This window comes from Silurus aristotelis, assembly GCF_946808225.1.
Source record: "Silurus aristotelis genome assembly, chromosome: 6".
NCBI classification, from domain to species: Eukaryota; Metazoa; Chordata; class Actinopteri; order Siluriformes; family Siluridae; genus Silurus; species Silurus aristotelis.
Genome location: NC_139579.1, coordinates 728,353 through 743,480, shown reverse-complemented (window position 1 = coordinate 743,480; position 15,128 = coordinate 728,353). Strand labels below are relative to the sequence as shown.

General features: G+C 39.6%; 3 protein-coding genes across 3 annotated transcripts in view; all 3 read right to left on the bottom strand.

Moving 5' to 3' along the window:
- LOC310727246 (uncharacterized protein) overlaps nt 1–5,618 on the bottom strand; it is a 32,011-nt gene extending 26,393 nt beyond the window's left edge. The window contains exon 1 of the mRNA XM_083543499.1: nt 5,441–5,618. The gene's annotated coding sequence lies outside the window, so the exon portion shown is untranslated. The remainder of the gene's footprint in view (nt 1–5,440) is intronic.
- Nucleotides 1,634–4,860, bottom strand: LOC310728045 (uncharacterized protein). Its single transcript, XM_083545104.1, has 2 exons — nt 4,701–4,860; nt 1,634–3,129 (listed from the first exon to the last, which is right to left on the bottom strand). Exon 2 carries the CDS (start codon nt 3,127–3,129, stop codon nt 2,101–2,103), a length of 1,029 nt encoding a protein of 342 aa, XP_083401230.1. The 5' UTR covers nt 4,701–4,860; the 3' UTR covers nt 1,634–2,100.
- Nucleotides 5,619–7,913: 2,295 nt separating the features above from the next.
- Nucleotides 7,914–15,015, bottom strand: LOC310728040 (uncharacterized protein). The gene is made up of 3 exons (XM_083545087.1): nt 14,809–15,015; nt 14,619–14,719; nt 7,914–9,717 (listed from the first exon to the last, which is right to left on the bottom strand). Exons 2-3 carry the CDS (start codon nt 14,691–14,693, stop codon nt 8,626–8,628), a joined length of 1,167 nt encoding a protein of 388 aa, XP_083401213.1. The 5' UTR covers nt 14,694–14,719; nt 14,809–15,015; the 3' UTR covers nt 7,914–8,625.
- Nucleotides 15,016–15,128: the final 113 nt, after the last annotated feature.

The following is a 15,128-nucleotide window of genomic DNA, read 5'->3' as shown; positions in this document are numbered from 1 at the left end:
TTTTTTTTTAAGCAGAACTCATGGTGTCTCTCACAGCTCCATCTAAATGGAGGAGCAGCTCACAGCTGGAGAGCAAATTAACACTATAGTGTACATTACTGAGGCTAGAAGTCCAACTTTCCCTTCTTCTTCTTTCGGCTTCTCCCATTAGGGGTCACAAACGCACAATGCAACTCCTTCTGACCTTCTCAATACTTCTCAATCAACATTCTCAAAGCAAATAAGGCATCTGTGGTGATCTTCCTCAGCATAAAACCATACTGTTGCTCACGGATGGTAACCTCTTCTCTCAGCCTGGATTCCACTACTCTTTCCCATAACTTCATGGTGTGACTGATCAGCTTTATTCTCCTGTTACTGCAGGTCTGCAAAGCTCCCTTGTTTTTATAGATCGTTATCAGCACACTACTCCTTTATTCTTCAGGCATCCTCTCACCTTCCAAAATCTTGTTCAACAACCTAGTTAAAAACTCCACTGCCATCTCTCCTAAACATCTCCATGCTTCTACCGGTATGTCAGCTGGTAAAACTGACTTTTCACTCTTCATCCTCTTAATCGCTGCTCACTTCCTCCTTACTAATCCCCTCCACTTCCTGCTTCATCATCTCCACACCATCCAACCTTCTCTCTCTCTCATTTTTTTTTTTTACATTTACATTTGCGCCATTTAGCAGAGGCCCTTATCCAGAGCGACGAACAAAAGTGCTTTGAGTCTCTAGTAATGAATAAATCTACACTGGTACGCCAGATTACAAACTTAATATACATATAATTTTCCTCGTTCATTAGCTGCTCAAATTATTCCCTCCATCTTCTCAACACAGTCTCCTTACTAGTCAACACTAGTCCTTATGCTTTCCTGCACTTCCTCATTTTACCACCATGTCTTTTTGTCTTCCTTTCTTTTTCCAGATGTCACCCTTCTAGCTGTCTCCCTTATCACTTCTGCAGTAGTTCCACAATCATCCAGCACCTCTTCACCACCACCGAGCCCCTGTCTGACCTCTTTCCTGAGTCCCACACTAGTCTTCCTCTTTTAGTTTCCAGCAACTTATTCTTCTTTCAGTCTTCACTCACCTCTTCTTTTTCACCCCTAAAATCATCCTACAAACCTCCATTCGATGCTGTCTAGCTCCACTGTCCCCCACCAACACCTTACAGTCTCCAATCTCCTTTAAGTTGCATCTCCAACATAGAACATAGTCCACCTGTGTGCACCTTTCTTCACTCTTATACATCACCCTATGATCCTCCTTCTTAAGATATGTGTTCACCACCATTTCCATCCTTTTAGCAAAATCTACCACCATCTTCCTACTCTCCTTCTCCTCCTTCAGCCCTTCCATTCATCTTTACCCACAATTACATTTCTCTACTTCAATAACACTGAACGCTTTAAAGAGAGAACTAGCAGCTAACTAGCAGCTCAGCAGTAGATTTAATCTACTGATAACAATAATCCGAGATGTAGAGAAACTTAAAATTAATAGGTTACAATAAGAATACAGCTCAAAGTTTACGTTTTCATGTCCAAAAAATTTATTACCAAAGAAAGTAATTGAGATCATTAGATTGATTGTTGTTATACCACAGGTCACATGATAATGCTTTAATTCAAACATCATACAAACATTCTTACACAACCATATCATTTAATGTCTAGTCGTTATGAAGTAAATCCTCCCACCATTACAGATACGCAAAAAAGCTGCTTAAGTACAGTAACAAATTACATTTACTTTATCATTCACCACTGTAACATTGTAATCATCATTTTCATCTTAGATAAAATGGATTCTATTAATTATCACACTTGAATCGTTAAACTGTGGGTGTACTGATTTAAAAAACACCATTGAATCTCTAAGACTTAAATTTTATTTTACGTTTTAAAGATTCATACAGAAACAACAAAAATCCATTCCCTGATCTTACTGTGTAACTGTGTGATCCTGCTCAGGGTTACAGTAAATAAAAAAACTATTGGGGAGTCCATTTTGGTAAAGCTAATCATTACAATTACAATTTAAAGTTCCCCAACATTTACAGTACAATTTTCCTTTACATCCCTTCAAAAAAGAAATTTAAGATGATTTGTTTTACAAATTAACATCAGGAGTTGATGGCTGTATGTTAGAACACTTGTGTTTCCTTAATGAGCTTTGATAAACATAGCTCCGTCCACACTGTCCACAGAGGTACAGCTTCTGTCCTGTATGACTCTGCTGGTGACTGAGGAGGGCCTTCCGAACACTAAAACTCTTCCCACACTGTTCACAGTGATACGGCTTCTCTCCTGTGTGGATACGCTGGTGTTCTTGAAGAAGCGTCTTTAGCCGAAAACTTCTCCCACATTGTACACACTCATATGGTTTCTCCCCTGTGTGAATACCCTGGTGCACTTTGAGAGTACTGTGATAAGTAAAACTCTTCCCACACTGTTCACAGTAATACGGCTTCTCTCCTGTGTGGATACGCTGGTGTATTTTGAGATGACACTGTTGAGTAAAACTCTTCCCACACTGTTTACAGTGATACAGTTTTTCTCCTGTGTGGATACGCTGGTGTAATTTAAGCATACTTTGTTGAGTAAAACTCTTCCCACACTGTTCACAATGATATGGCTTTTCTCCTGTGTGGATACGCTGGTGTTCTTTGAGATGACCCTGGCGATTAAAACTCTTCCCACACTGTTCACAGTGATACAACTTCTCTCCTGTGTGGATACGCTGGTGTGATCTGAAACTACTATGACGATTAAAACTCTTTCCACACTGTTCACAGTAATAAGGCTTCTCTCCTGAGTGGATGCGCTGGTGTACTTTAAGATTACTCTGACAATTAAAACTCTTTCCACACTGTTCACAGTGATAAGGCTTCTCTCCTGTGTGGATATGCTGGTGCCTTTTGAAACTACTCTGACGATTAAAACTCTTCCCACACTGTTCGCAATGATACGGCTTCTCTCCTGTGTGGACACGCTGGTGTAATCTAAAATTACTCTGATGAGTAAAACTCTTCTCACACTGTTCGCAGTGATAAGGCTTTTCTCCTGTGTGGATACGCTGGTGTTTTTTCAGAACAGCAATTTTAGTAAAACTCTTCCCACAATCTGAGCAGTGGTGCATCTGGAAAACAAAAAAAAAATATTTCATATACTGTAATAATTTTAGATTTGGTCTTGCATGTTATCAGAAATGTCTGCTATAGTAATCTGATATGGTTTGAAACAAGTTAAATGAGAGGTATTTTAAGGTGTTTTAGAAAACCTTTAACTATTTAATACTTGTATAAAATGTTCCAAAATCCCTGATATTTATGTCTTCAATGTGGAGGAGTTTTCCCAGTACCAGACCAAGCAGCATTATATCATCTTATTTTCAATTCCAGAAGACAGAGAAAAAGACTGTGGAACCTGTTGTCCTTCTGTGATGAAATCAGAGCTTAACACGGTTAGGGTTATTCAGTCCACGATCACAAAGCGACCCGAAACTATGTTCAAGCAATGTTTGGGTGCTTTTGGTTTTAGCAAAATACATGTCTGATTCAGAACATTTGCTAATAGTAGCTCTCATTAGACAAAGTTCAAAATCTGGACTGGTGCAAACAATCAGTACCTACTGAGCTGATCTGCATTCTGTCTTCCAAATGATGTGTAAAAATCCCTGTGGTTGGGACAACAATACATTGATGACGACTGCAGGTAATAATCTGTGGCTGTCAAAAGCAGCAACCTACTTCCTCCTAATGGCCTATGAGGGCATTTTCAATCAACTTGTTAGCATGTACCTCTGCTTTCAGACTCTTAGCTGAAAATCACCTACCTAAATGTAAATGTGAAAAGTTCCACAGTGTTCCACATACACAATTTAGATACATTTGGAAAAAAGATACTCCGAGTTTACTCTATTATTATTTACTGTATCATTTAAAGTTGATAATGCTCAAAAAGATAAGTTAAAGTATAAATGACTCAGGTAACAACTCAGACTATTGTTATATTGTTTGGGTATTCATACAGACTGCATTCATACTACATGCATACTGATGACCGGCCATTTAAATAGACAAGAGTGTGCCCAACAATACACACAAACTTTTCAAGGATTTCTTTAAAAACAAATCATATAAAACTGTAAAGTGAGATGTATTGTAACGCACAGCTGTAAAAATGCAGATCACCAGGTCGCCGTCATCACTCCACGCAAGAATATTTTCCTCATCACTGCTTTGTGCGATCTCCAATAAAACAACCTTTTTGACTGTGCGTTTTTAATTTTCTTTATTGCAACAAAAAATAAACCCAGTTAACACTAGTTGGAAAAAGCTGTTAGTGCGGAAACTGGAACTCCACTTTTTCATGTGCTGCAGAATAAAGTAATGGATATTGCATTCTGCTGTGCACGAATCCAAGCCACATTTGCAGTTGTGAAATGCCAGTTACAAGAGTCTGACAGTTTCTAAAATCGATTCAATCTAAAATGAAACAAACAATACCACCATACCATCTACAACAGTGTCCACCGAGAGGCTGATGCCCCGGGACCCCTTTACCTAGGGAGACACCTATTTAGCTAGTGATGTAAAAATAAACAATGCATTGGGTGACCACAGGAGGAAGAGAATTCAGATGTTCAGAAGCCAGCGATTATAAATAGTAAAAATTTGAACAGCTCTGCTAGTGCTAACGTTAATTCACCTGTTTCTTGATCACCAGCAGTGCTTCATTCTCCAACACATTCTACACACCAGTGTATAGGTACACATGTTGTCTCCTGTTATAATCAAGATTGCTTGTCATTTTGTTATTAAATTACATTTTATTATAACCGACATTTGAACAGTTTACATTTTTTAAACGTTTTAAATAAAATGCCTGCTTGGTTCTATAATAAATCAAATAATATTTTATAAGTCCCTTACGAGGGAAATATCAAGGTCCGTGACGTCGGAGTGACGTGGGGCTGCCTTCCCGTGGGCCCACCACCTGCAGGAGGGACCGTAAGTGCTGTGAGGATTGGGCAGCAGTCGAATGCGGGGGCCTGCTTAGACTGCTGCCCCCGCGACCCGAATTACGGATAAGCGGGAGAAAATGAATGAATGAATGAATTATAATGTTCCGCAGGTAAAAACGACTGCATTCATTACACGTGTGTACCGAACCGAAAGCCCAGTACCGACAAATTACGGTACGAATACGTGTATCGTTACACCCCTACATGTGTGGCATGAATAAAGTGTACCTTTGATCCTCCAGCAGCAGCAGCAGGAGGAGGAGTGTGTGGAGGTTCTCCTAAAGATCTCCGTCTGGACTCTGATTTCATGATCAGAGGTGTAAAGAATCAGGACACTGGAAGAAAAATGCAGAGGTTCATGACTCCAGAATGTCCACTAGCTGTTCCCCGAGCAGCTCAGCTGCTACATTTCACTGTATCTCACCTTTGGGTAAAAAATCCGCTAAATCCGGGACAAAACCAGGGTTCAAGCTCGCGCGCGATAGATTTATAACGGCGAAAGGAACGTCGATGTGCACGCGCGGAAAGTGGAGAAAAACTCACGCGCCCAACATTAACTTCAGACCGGAGCGCGTGAAAGAAGTCTATAGGTACAAACACGGATCACAGAGCAGTGGGCGGGGCTCAAATTCTAAATCCGCAAACATCATTGGCTCAGACATTTTCAGAAAGTGAAATCTGATTGGTTGTCTGCCACTGTGCCTGATCTTTAGTGGTTGAGCTTCATAAGAGACATGACTTCATCATCTATCACTCTTCATTCTCTTCTATCATCATTCTCCATTTTTATTTGTTCATAAATTTCGCTTTACAAATAAACGGAGATTCACACAAATTAATTCGATTCACAAATGTAAATGGGGATTTACATGGAGAGGTGGAGATATGCGCTGGAGAGAAGGGGAATGAAAGTCAGTAGGAGTAAGACAGAGTACATGTATGTGAATGAGAGGGAGGGCAGTGGAGGGGTGCGGTTACAGAGAGAAGAGGTGGAGAAGGTGGAGGAGTTCAGATACCTGGGGTCAACAGTGTAAAGTAATGAAGAGTGTGTTAGAGAAGTGAAGAAAAGAGTGCAGGCAGGGTGGAGTGGGTGGAGAAGAGTGATAGCAGGAGTGATTTGTGATAGAAGAGTATCTGTGAGAGTGAAAGGGAAAGTTTATAGGACTGTGGTGAAACCTGAGATGTTGTATGGTTTAGAGACAGTGGCATTGAGTAAAAGACAGGAGGTGTTGCTGGAGGTAGCAGAGCTGAAGATGTTGAGATGTTCGTTGGGAGTGACGACGATGGACAGGATTAGAAATGAGTTTATTAGAGGGACAGCGCATGTAGGACGTTTTGGAATGAAGGTGAGGGAGGCGAGATTTAGATGGTTTAGACATGTACAGAGGAGGGACATGGGGTATTTCAGTAGGAGAATACTGAGGATGGAGCCACCAGGATGGAGGAAAAGAGGAAGGCCTAGGAGGAGGTTTATGGAGGTGGTGAGGGAAGACATGCAGGTAGTTTGTTTGAAAGAGGCCGATGTAGAGGACAGTGGGGTATGGAGACGAATGATCCGCTGTGGCGACCCCTATTGGGAGAAGCCGAAAGAAGAAGGTTGGACAAATTTCTGGGGTAACAAAAGAATACACTTATAAGGGAATCAAAACAAAAGATACACTGTAGTATAAATTTTTGTTACCTCAGAATTGCTTTAGAAATATTCTTGATCAGCACTGAACTGATTTCTGACGTGACAAAAATGTACACTTTTGATGGGACAAGTATACACTGCAGTGTACTTTTTGTTACCTCAGAAATAATTCTATTCAGCAAACTTTTTTTTAATTACCTCAGAAATCAGTCTAGTGCGAATCAAAACGTAGTTTAAGAAATCTTTTTTATGCTGCCTGAGAAATAATTTTTAACAGCACTGGACTGGTTTCTGAGGTAACAAAAAAAAAAAAATATACACGTTTGAGGAAAAAAGTATACACTGCAGTCTACTTTATGTTACTTCAGAAATAATTTTGATCAGCACTTTATTGATCTCTAAAGGTAACAAAAAGTACACTGCAATATATTTTTTGTTACCTTACAAATCTTTTTTGTTGTTGCCTCAGAAATCATTTTGATCAGCAGTGTACACTGAAGATTATTATTTTTAATTACCTCAGAAATCATTACTTTTTATTGTATGAAATAAAATAACAGTTTTAGGTAACTAAACAACAGACCTCTGTGGTAACAAAAAGTACACTTTTAAGAGTAACATAACAAAATGTACAATGCACTGTACTTTCTTTTTACCTCAAAGATTTTTTGTTGCTTCAGAAATAATTAAATTCAGCAAATACCGAGGTAACAAAAAAAGGACACTTCTAAGGTAACCAAAACAGTACACTACAGTACACTACAGTGTACTTTTTTGTGTTTCTCATAAGCTAACTTTTTTTTTTAATTACCTCAGAAATCAGTCCAGTGCTGATCAAAATGTAATTTAAGAAATCTTTTTTATGCTGCCTGAGAAATAATTTTTAACAGCACTGGAGTGGTTTCTGAGGTAACAAAATAAAATAAAAATACACTTTTGAGAAAAAAAGTATACACTGCAGTGTACTTTATGTTACTTCAGAAATAATTTTGATCAGCACTGTATTGATCTCTAAAGGTAACAAAAAGTACACTGCAATATATTTTTTGTTACCTTACAAATCGTTTTTGTTCTTGTTGCCTCAGAAATAATTCATGAAATAATAACAAAAAAATGTTCCTGAAGACATTTTTAATGACACCGAGACTCATACAGTCCATTTGGAATAATCAACTTTTAACATTCACCTTAATCTCAAAGGTGTTCAGTGAAGTCGAGATTAGAGCTCTGTGCAGGCCAGTTCAGTTCTTCCACACCAAACTCATCCAACCATGTCTTTATGAACCTTAGTTTGTGCACTGTGGCACAGTCATGCTGGATTAATAAAGGACTGTCTCACAATATTAGAAGCATAGCATTGTACAAAATGTTTAGGTACGCTAAAGTAATTAACATTTCCCTACACTTTAAGTCAGAGGCTGAGTCTTACCCCTAAAGTACAGCCCCATACAATTACCACTCCTCAACCAAACCTTACAGTTGACTAATAAACTTATTCGAATTTAGAGAAACACAAATAATGAACGTCGGTACATTTAACATTTGAGATTTAAAAAAGACTTGGTGAGATTTGTATGCACTTTAATTCTTATAGGTTCAGACATATACAACAAAAATCTATTCCCTAATCTTGCTGTGTAACCGTGTGATCAAGCTCAAGTTTGCAGTAAATCAGTAACACTGGGCTCAGGGGACCATGAACTGGAAGCCGATCCATTAGATAATGTTCAGAAAGCACATATGGGTGAGATGCTCAGGTAGCACCATACATGTTGCCATAAAGTGTAGTTGTAGTGTAACTGTAGATGGACCAACAATGTTCTGATGGCTTTGAAAGGTGTCCAGTTTGTTAGAGATAATTAACATTAACATTACAATTTAAAGTTCCCCAATATTTACAGTACAATTTCCCCTTTACATCCCTTCAAATAAGAAATTTCAGAAGAGGATTTGTTTTACAAATTAATTTCAGGAGTTTATGGTTGTATATTAGAACACTTGTGGTTCCTTAATGAGCTTTGATAAACATAGCTCCGTCCACACTGTCCACAGATGTACAGCTTCTGTCCTGTATGACTCTGCTGGTGTCTGAGGAGGGCCTTTCGGGTACTAAAACTCTTCCCACACTGTTCACAGTGATACGGCTTCTCTCCTGTGTGGATACGCTGGTGTAATCTGAGACTACCCTGCTGAGTAAAACTTTTCCCACACTGTTCACAGTGATACGGCTTCTCTCCTGTGTGAATACACTGGTGCGATTTGAGACTGCTCTGGTAAGTAAAACTCTTTCCACACTGTTTACAGGGATACTGCTTCACTCCTGTGTGGATGCTCTGGTGTGATTTGAGATGACCCCGTTGAGTAAAACTCTTCCCACACTGTTCACAGCGATACGGCTTTACCCCTGTGTGGACACGGTGGTGTATTCTAAAATTACTCTTATAAGTAAAACTCTTCCCACACTGTTTACAGTGATACGGCTTCTCTCCTGTGTGGATACGCTGGTGTTCTTTGAGTTGACGCTGTTGAGTAAAACTCTTCCCACACTGTTTACAGTGATACGGCCTCTCTCCTATGTGGATAATCTGATGTAATTTGAGACTACTCTGGCAATTAAAACTCTTCCCACACTGTTCACAGTAACACAGCTTCTCTCCTGTGTGGATACTCTGGTGTGATTTGAGTTGACCCTGTTGAGTAAAATTCTTCCCACACTTTTCACAGTGATACGGCTTCTCTCCTGTGTGGATACGCTGGTGTAATTTGAGACTACTCTGGCAATTAAAACTCTTCCCACACTGTTCACAGTAACACAGCTTCTGTCTTGTGTGGATACGCTGGTGTCTTTTGAGACTACTCTGAAGAGTAAAAATCTTCCCACACTGGTCACAGTAATAGGGCTTCTCTCCTGTGTGGATATGCTGGTGTCTTTTGAGATTACTCTGACAATTAAAACTCTTCTCACACTGTTCGCAGTGATAAGGCTTCTCTCCTGTGTGGATACGTTGGTGTCTTTTCAGAACAGCAATTTTAGTAAAACTCTTCCCACAATCTGAGCAGTGGTGCATCTGGAAAACAAAATAAAATTATTCAATATACAGTAATAATTTTAGATTTGGTCTTGCAAGTTATCAGAAATGTCTGCTATTGTAATCTGATCTGGTTTGAAACAAGTTAAATGAGAGGTATTTTGAGGTGTTTTACAAAACCTTTAACTATTTAATCCTTGTATAAAATCTTACAAAATCCCCGATATTTATGTCTTTAAGGTGGAGGAGTTTTCCCAGTACCAGACCAAGCAGCATTATATCATCTCATTTTCAATTCCAGGAGACAGAGAAAAAGACTGTGGAACCTGTTGTCCTTCTGTGATAACATCAGAGCATAACAGGATTCAGTCCATGATCACAAAGCGACCTGAAACTATGTTCAAGCAATGTTTGGGTGCTTTTGGATTTAGCAAAATACATGTCTGATTTAGAACATTTGCTCATAGTAGCTCTCATTAGACAAAGCTCAAAATCTGGACTGGTGCAAACAATCAGTACCTACTGAGCTGATCTGCATTCTGTCTTCCAAATGATGTGTAAAAATCCCTGTGGTTGGGACAACAATACATTGATGACTACCAGAGATGTATAAAGTACTAGAGACTCAGGCTTGAGTAAAAGTACAAGTGCTCTATCAAAAAAGTGACTTGAGTAGAAGTTGAAGTGCTCTTTAAGCACCATACTTAATTGGAAGTACTAAAGTATTCAACATTTTTTTTAAGTATTGCAAGTAGTTTATTTTAAAATGCACTACTTAAATACTTAAAGTAAAAGTACAAGTATTGTGTTATGTAGTTATTGAAGAAAGCAGTCAAAAGACATCATATTGTTTTGTTTATTTTAAATATATTTTTTTGTGTCAAACAGGTTTGAAACAACATTATGAAAAGAATACCTAAATTGTGCCTTTTTCTCCACAGCTGATTACCTTAGATTACATTAGTGTGCATCAAGCAGTAATTTTTTGGAACTTGCACATTTTTTCCTCCTCAACTTGTTAGGGCAACTAAAAGATCTCAAAGGCCAGAAAGGCCACAGTTAAGTATTTCTTATGTAAAAACTAATTTGATTAGAACACCTAAAAACACAGAGCTTAACTTTTTGTAAACAAACAGAATACGTTTTTTGCGCTGGCAGTGATATTTGTTATGCGGGATACAGAGGCGGAAGCCGATGTATAGAAAAAACAAAGTTTATTCACAAAACAAGGCAGAACCAACATAAATACTAGCAGTGCAAAGTATATTCCAGTGGTGCGCTCCGTGAGCGCTGCCCACGAATGTCCGGAACCGGTGAAAGGCAGTTCGTGAATAGGTGATCCCAAGGTGCATGAGAGGAAGTGCGGCGCTGAGCAGTCACGGGTGAAACGTTGTGCTAAACGCGTGAACATATATCCAAAACAGTGCCAGGAGGATCGGGGTAATCCGGGCCGTGGAGAGAGTGAGGACACGAAAAGGTACGAAGAGAAATAAATGCATGCAATGAAACAGCCCGCCATGAACCTACACATACATACAATAACGGACGAGGAGTGTGAGTGAATGAGGGGTTTATATAGTAGCAGGTGATTAGTGAGTGAATGAGTCTCGGGTGTGTTCAATGAACGAAGCCTGGAGCTTTATAGAAAGCGGAGGCAATGACAGCTGCCAAAAAGGGCATGTCAGGTGGATTCCTGACAATAATGTGGGTTTGGAATGATTCGTAACATTTTTATAACTGTAACGATTAATGATGCAGAACATAAAAAATTTTGCGGAGTAAAAGTATTAAACTCATCAAAAATATGTACTGAAGTAAAAGTGGAAGTAGGAGAAAAAAACAATACTCCAGTAGAGTACAGATACGGCCTTTAAGTACTTAAGTACAGTAGTGAAATAGTTCTACTTCGTTACTATACATCTCTGATGACGACTGCAGGTAATTATCTGTGGCTGTCAAAAGCAGCAACCTACTTCCTCCTAATGGCCTATGAGGGCATTTTCAATCAACTTGTTAGCATGTACCTCTGCTTTCAGACTCTCAGCTGAAAATCACCTACCTAAAAGTAAATGTGTACAGTTCCTGACCAAAGTGTTCTACATACACAATTTAGATACATTTGGAAAGAAGATACTCTGACCCAGTGTTGCACAAGTCAGTGCACTCTTAGTGCAGGTCTGAACCCGGGATACATGTGGAGGGTTGCGTTATGAAGGACATCCAGTGTAAAACATGTGCCAAATCAAACATGCGGATCACGAATCAGAATTTCATACCAGATCGGTGGAGGCCCGGGTTACCAACAACCACCACAGGTATCGTTAGCCAACAGGGTACCAGTGGAAATTGGGCTACGGTTGGCCAAAGGAGGAGAAGGAGAGGAGGAAGACGTCTACAGAGGCAGCGGAAAAAGAAGAAGTGGAGGACAGTGGAGGTTCGGGTTGGTACTTTAAATGTTGGTACTATGACTGGTAAAGGGAGAGAGAGCTGATATGATTGAGAAAAGTAGATATGTTGTGTGTTTAGGAGACCAAATGGAAAGTGAGTAAGACCAGGAACATTGGAAGTGTTTAAACTGTTCTATCATGGTGTGGATGGAAAGAGAAATGGTGTAGGGGGATTCTGAAGGAAGAGTACAGTAAGTGTGTAGTGGAGGTGAAGAGAGTTTCTGATAGGGTGATGAAGGTGAAGCTGGAAGTTGAAGGAGAGATGATAAATATCATCAGTGCTTATGCTTCACAGGTGGGCTGTGAGATTAAGGAGAAGGAAAAATTCTGGAGTGAGTTAGATGAAGTAGTAGATGTTGAACCTAGGAATGAAAGATTGGTGATTGGTGCAGACTTTAAAGGGCATGTAGGTGAAGGGAACAGAGGTGATGAGGAGGTGATGGTAGGTATGGAATTAAGGAGAGTATTGTGGAAGGGCTGATGGAGGTAGATTTTTGCTAAAAAGAGAAAAATGTCAGTGGTGAACACGTATTTTAAGAAGAAGGAGGAGCAGAGAATGACATATAAGAGTGGAGGAAGGTGCAAACAGGTGGACTATGTTCTATGTAGGAGATGCAATCTGAAGGAAATTGGTGACTGTAAGGTGTTGCCAGGGACAGTAAGTATGTAGGACATTTTGGAGACAAGGTGAGGGAGGCGAGATTGAGATGGTTTGGACATGTGCAGAGGAGGGACATGGGGTATATCGGTAGGAGAATGCTGAGGATGGAGCCACCGGGGAGGAGGAAAAGAGGAAGGCCAAGAAGGGGGGTTATGGATGTGGTGAAGAAAGACATGCAGAAAGTTGGTGTGAAATAGGCAGATGTAGAGGAAAGGGGGGGTATGGAGACGGATGATCCACTGTGGCGACGCCTAATGGGAGAAGCCGAATGAAGAAGAAGAAGGAAAGAAGTCACTCTGGGTTTTACTGTACATCATTTTTAACGCAGGTCCTTTTCTCCCTCCCCCTGCTAGTGACATGAAATCTTGATCAGATGTTGGTAACAACCCATGCAATCCACACATACAAAGGAATCAAACCATACTGGTCCATAAAACAAAGTTGTGTAATGTTGTGAAATAACACACACACAAGAAAAAGTATTGAACACATGAAGACAGGGAGGTGCAAAAAGGAATAAAAAATCCAAGACACCAGTAGATATCAATCAGTAATTAGAAATCAATCCTGCCTATTGTCATTGTAAATTAATATCAGCTGCTTCAGTCCCAACTGATGGCTTGTATAAAGGTGTCCCACAAGAAACATCTCATGATGGGTAAAAGCGAAAAGCTCTCTCAAGACCTTCACATCCTTACTGTTGCAAACATACTAATTGCATTGGTTACAGAATGATTTCTAAACTTCTGAATGTTCTGAATAGTTTGATATCTTTGTATGTCTGGATTTTATGTCTGTTAGTGTTAAGATGGTTCTCACACTGGTTCTCTAAACACATTATGTTATCTGTTTAATGTCTATAGAGTCTTTCCGATGTGAGTATGTAAGGTATACAGAAAGTCTTTATCTGGACTCACACATCTCCAGTTGCTATGTCTTCTTACCCAATCAGGAACAGCTTTAAGTCAGGTTTTTTTTTTTCAGTGTATATTTACTTGTCTGTTATCTGCAATAAACTGAAGAAGAACATTGCTCCATTCTGTGTGCTGTGATTCTTCCCTGATCAGAAAAGACACCACGGGCATCGTTGATCACATGGGAAATAATACAAATCTAACAATATAAATAGCACCTTATGAAATATATTTACTGAGAAAAATGGTGATGTTTTCGATACTTATTTTACCCGCTGTATGTTGTCTCCTGTTATAATCACATGTAAACACTGCTTATGTTGACATAGAGGCTTCTGCTCTGATTAAACGGGGTGTATTCGAGCAGATGTAGTTGTGTTGGCCTATTTTGATAATAGATGCCTTTTAGGCTAAGACCACCTGTTCTCTTAGGGTCCATCAACACTGTGATTCCAGGATACACTAGTACTCAACACAGTGGAAACATGGTTCTAATTTTCAAAAGTAATACTAATAAATGATCTTAAAGTGCGAGGCAGAAACTAAACAAACTTGCAGTCCACCACTTAATACTTTACTTTAAAACTAAACTTCCTCTGTGAGATCACTGGGATACGCATGTGAATATGTGATCTGTTAACTGGTTGCATGTGTAAAAGCTGTTGGTCTCAAACATTGTTTACTTTATCAACTGAGTAAAAAGCTGAAGAACAGATCATATAGGACAATTGCTTAAAGATTTGGGGAGAAATTTCGTGTTTCCTTGTAAAAGGATTTTTTATATAAATAAAAAAAAAACTGTAGTTTATTGTGATACACTTAAAGTAAGGTATTTTTTTTTATTTAATGTTAAAATACATTATGATGTACCTTTGCCCTTCAAACCACACTGAAAGATGAGACATGAATAAAGTGTACCTTTGATCCAGCAGCAGCAGCAGGAGGAGTGTGTGGAGGTTCTCCTAAAGATCTCCGTCTGGACTCTGATTTCATGATCAGAGGTGTAAAGAATCAGGACCCTGGAAGAAAAATGCAGAGGTTCATGACTCCAGAATGTCCACTAGCTGTTCCCCGAGCAGCTCAGCTGCTACATTTCACTGTATCTCACCTTTGGGTAAAAATCCGCTAAATCCGGGACAAAAACGGGGTTGAAGCTCGCGCGCGATAGATTTATAACGGCGGAAGGAACGTCGATGTGCACGCGCGGAAAGTGGAGAAAAACTCACGCGACCAACATTAACTTCAGATCAGAGCGCGTGATGGAAGTCTATCGTTACAAAAACAGATCACAAAGCAGTGGGCGGGGCCAACGGGCTCAAGTTCTAAATCCGCAAACATCATTGGCTCAGACATTTTCAGGAAGTGAAATCTGATTGGTTGTCTGCCACTGTGCCTGATCTTTAGTGGTTGAGCTTCATGAGAGACATG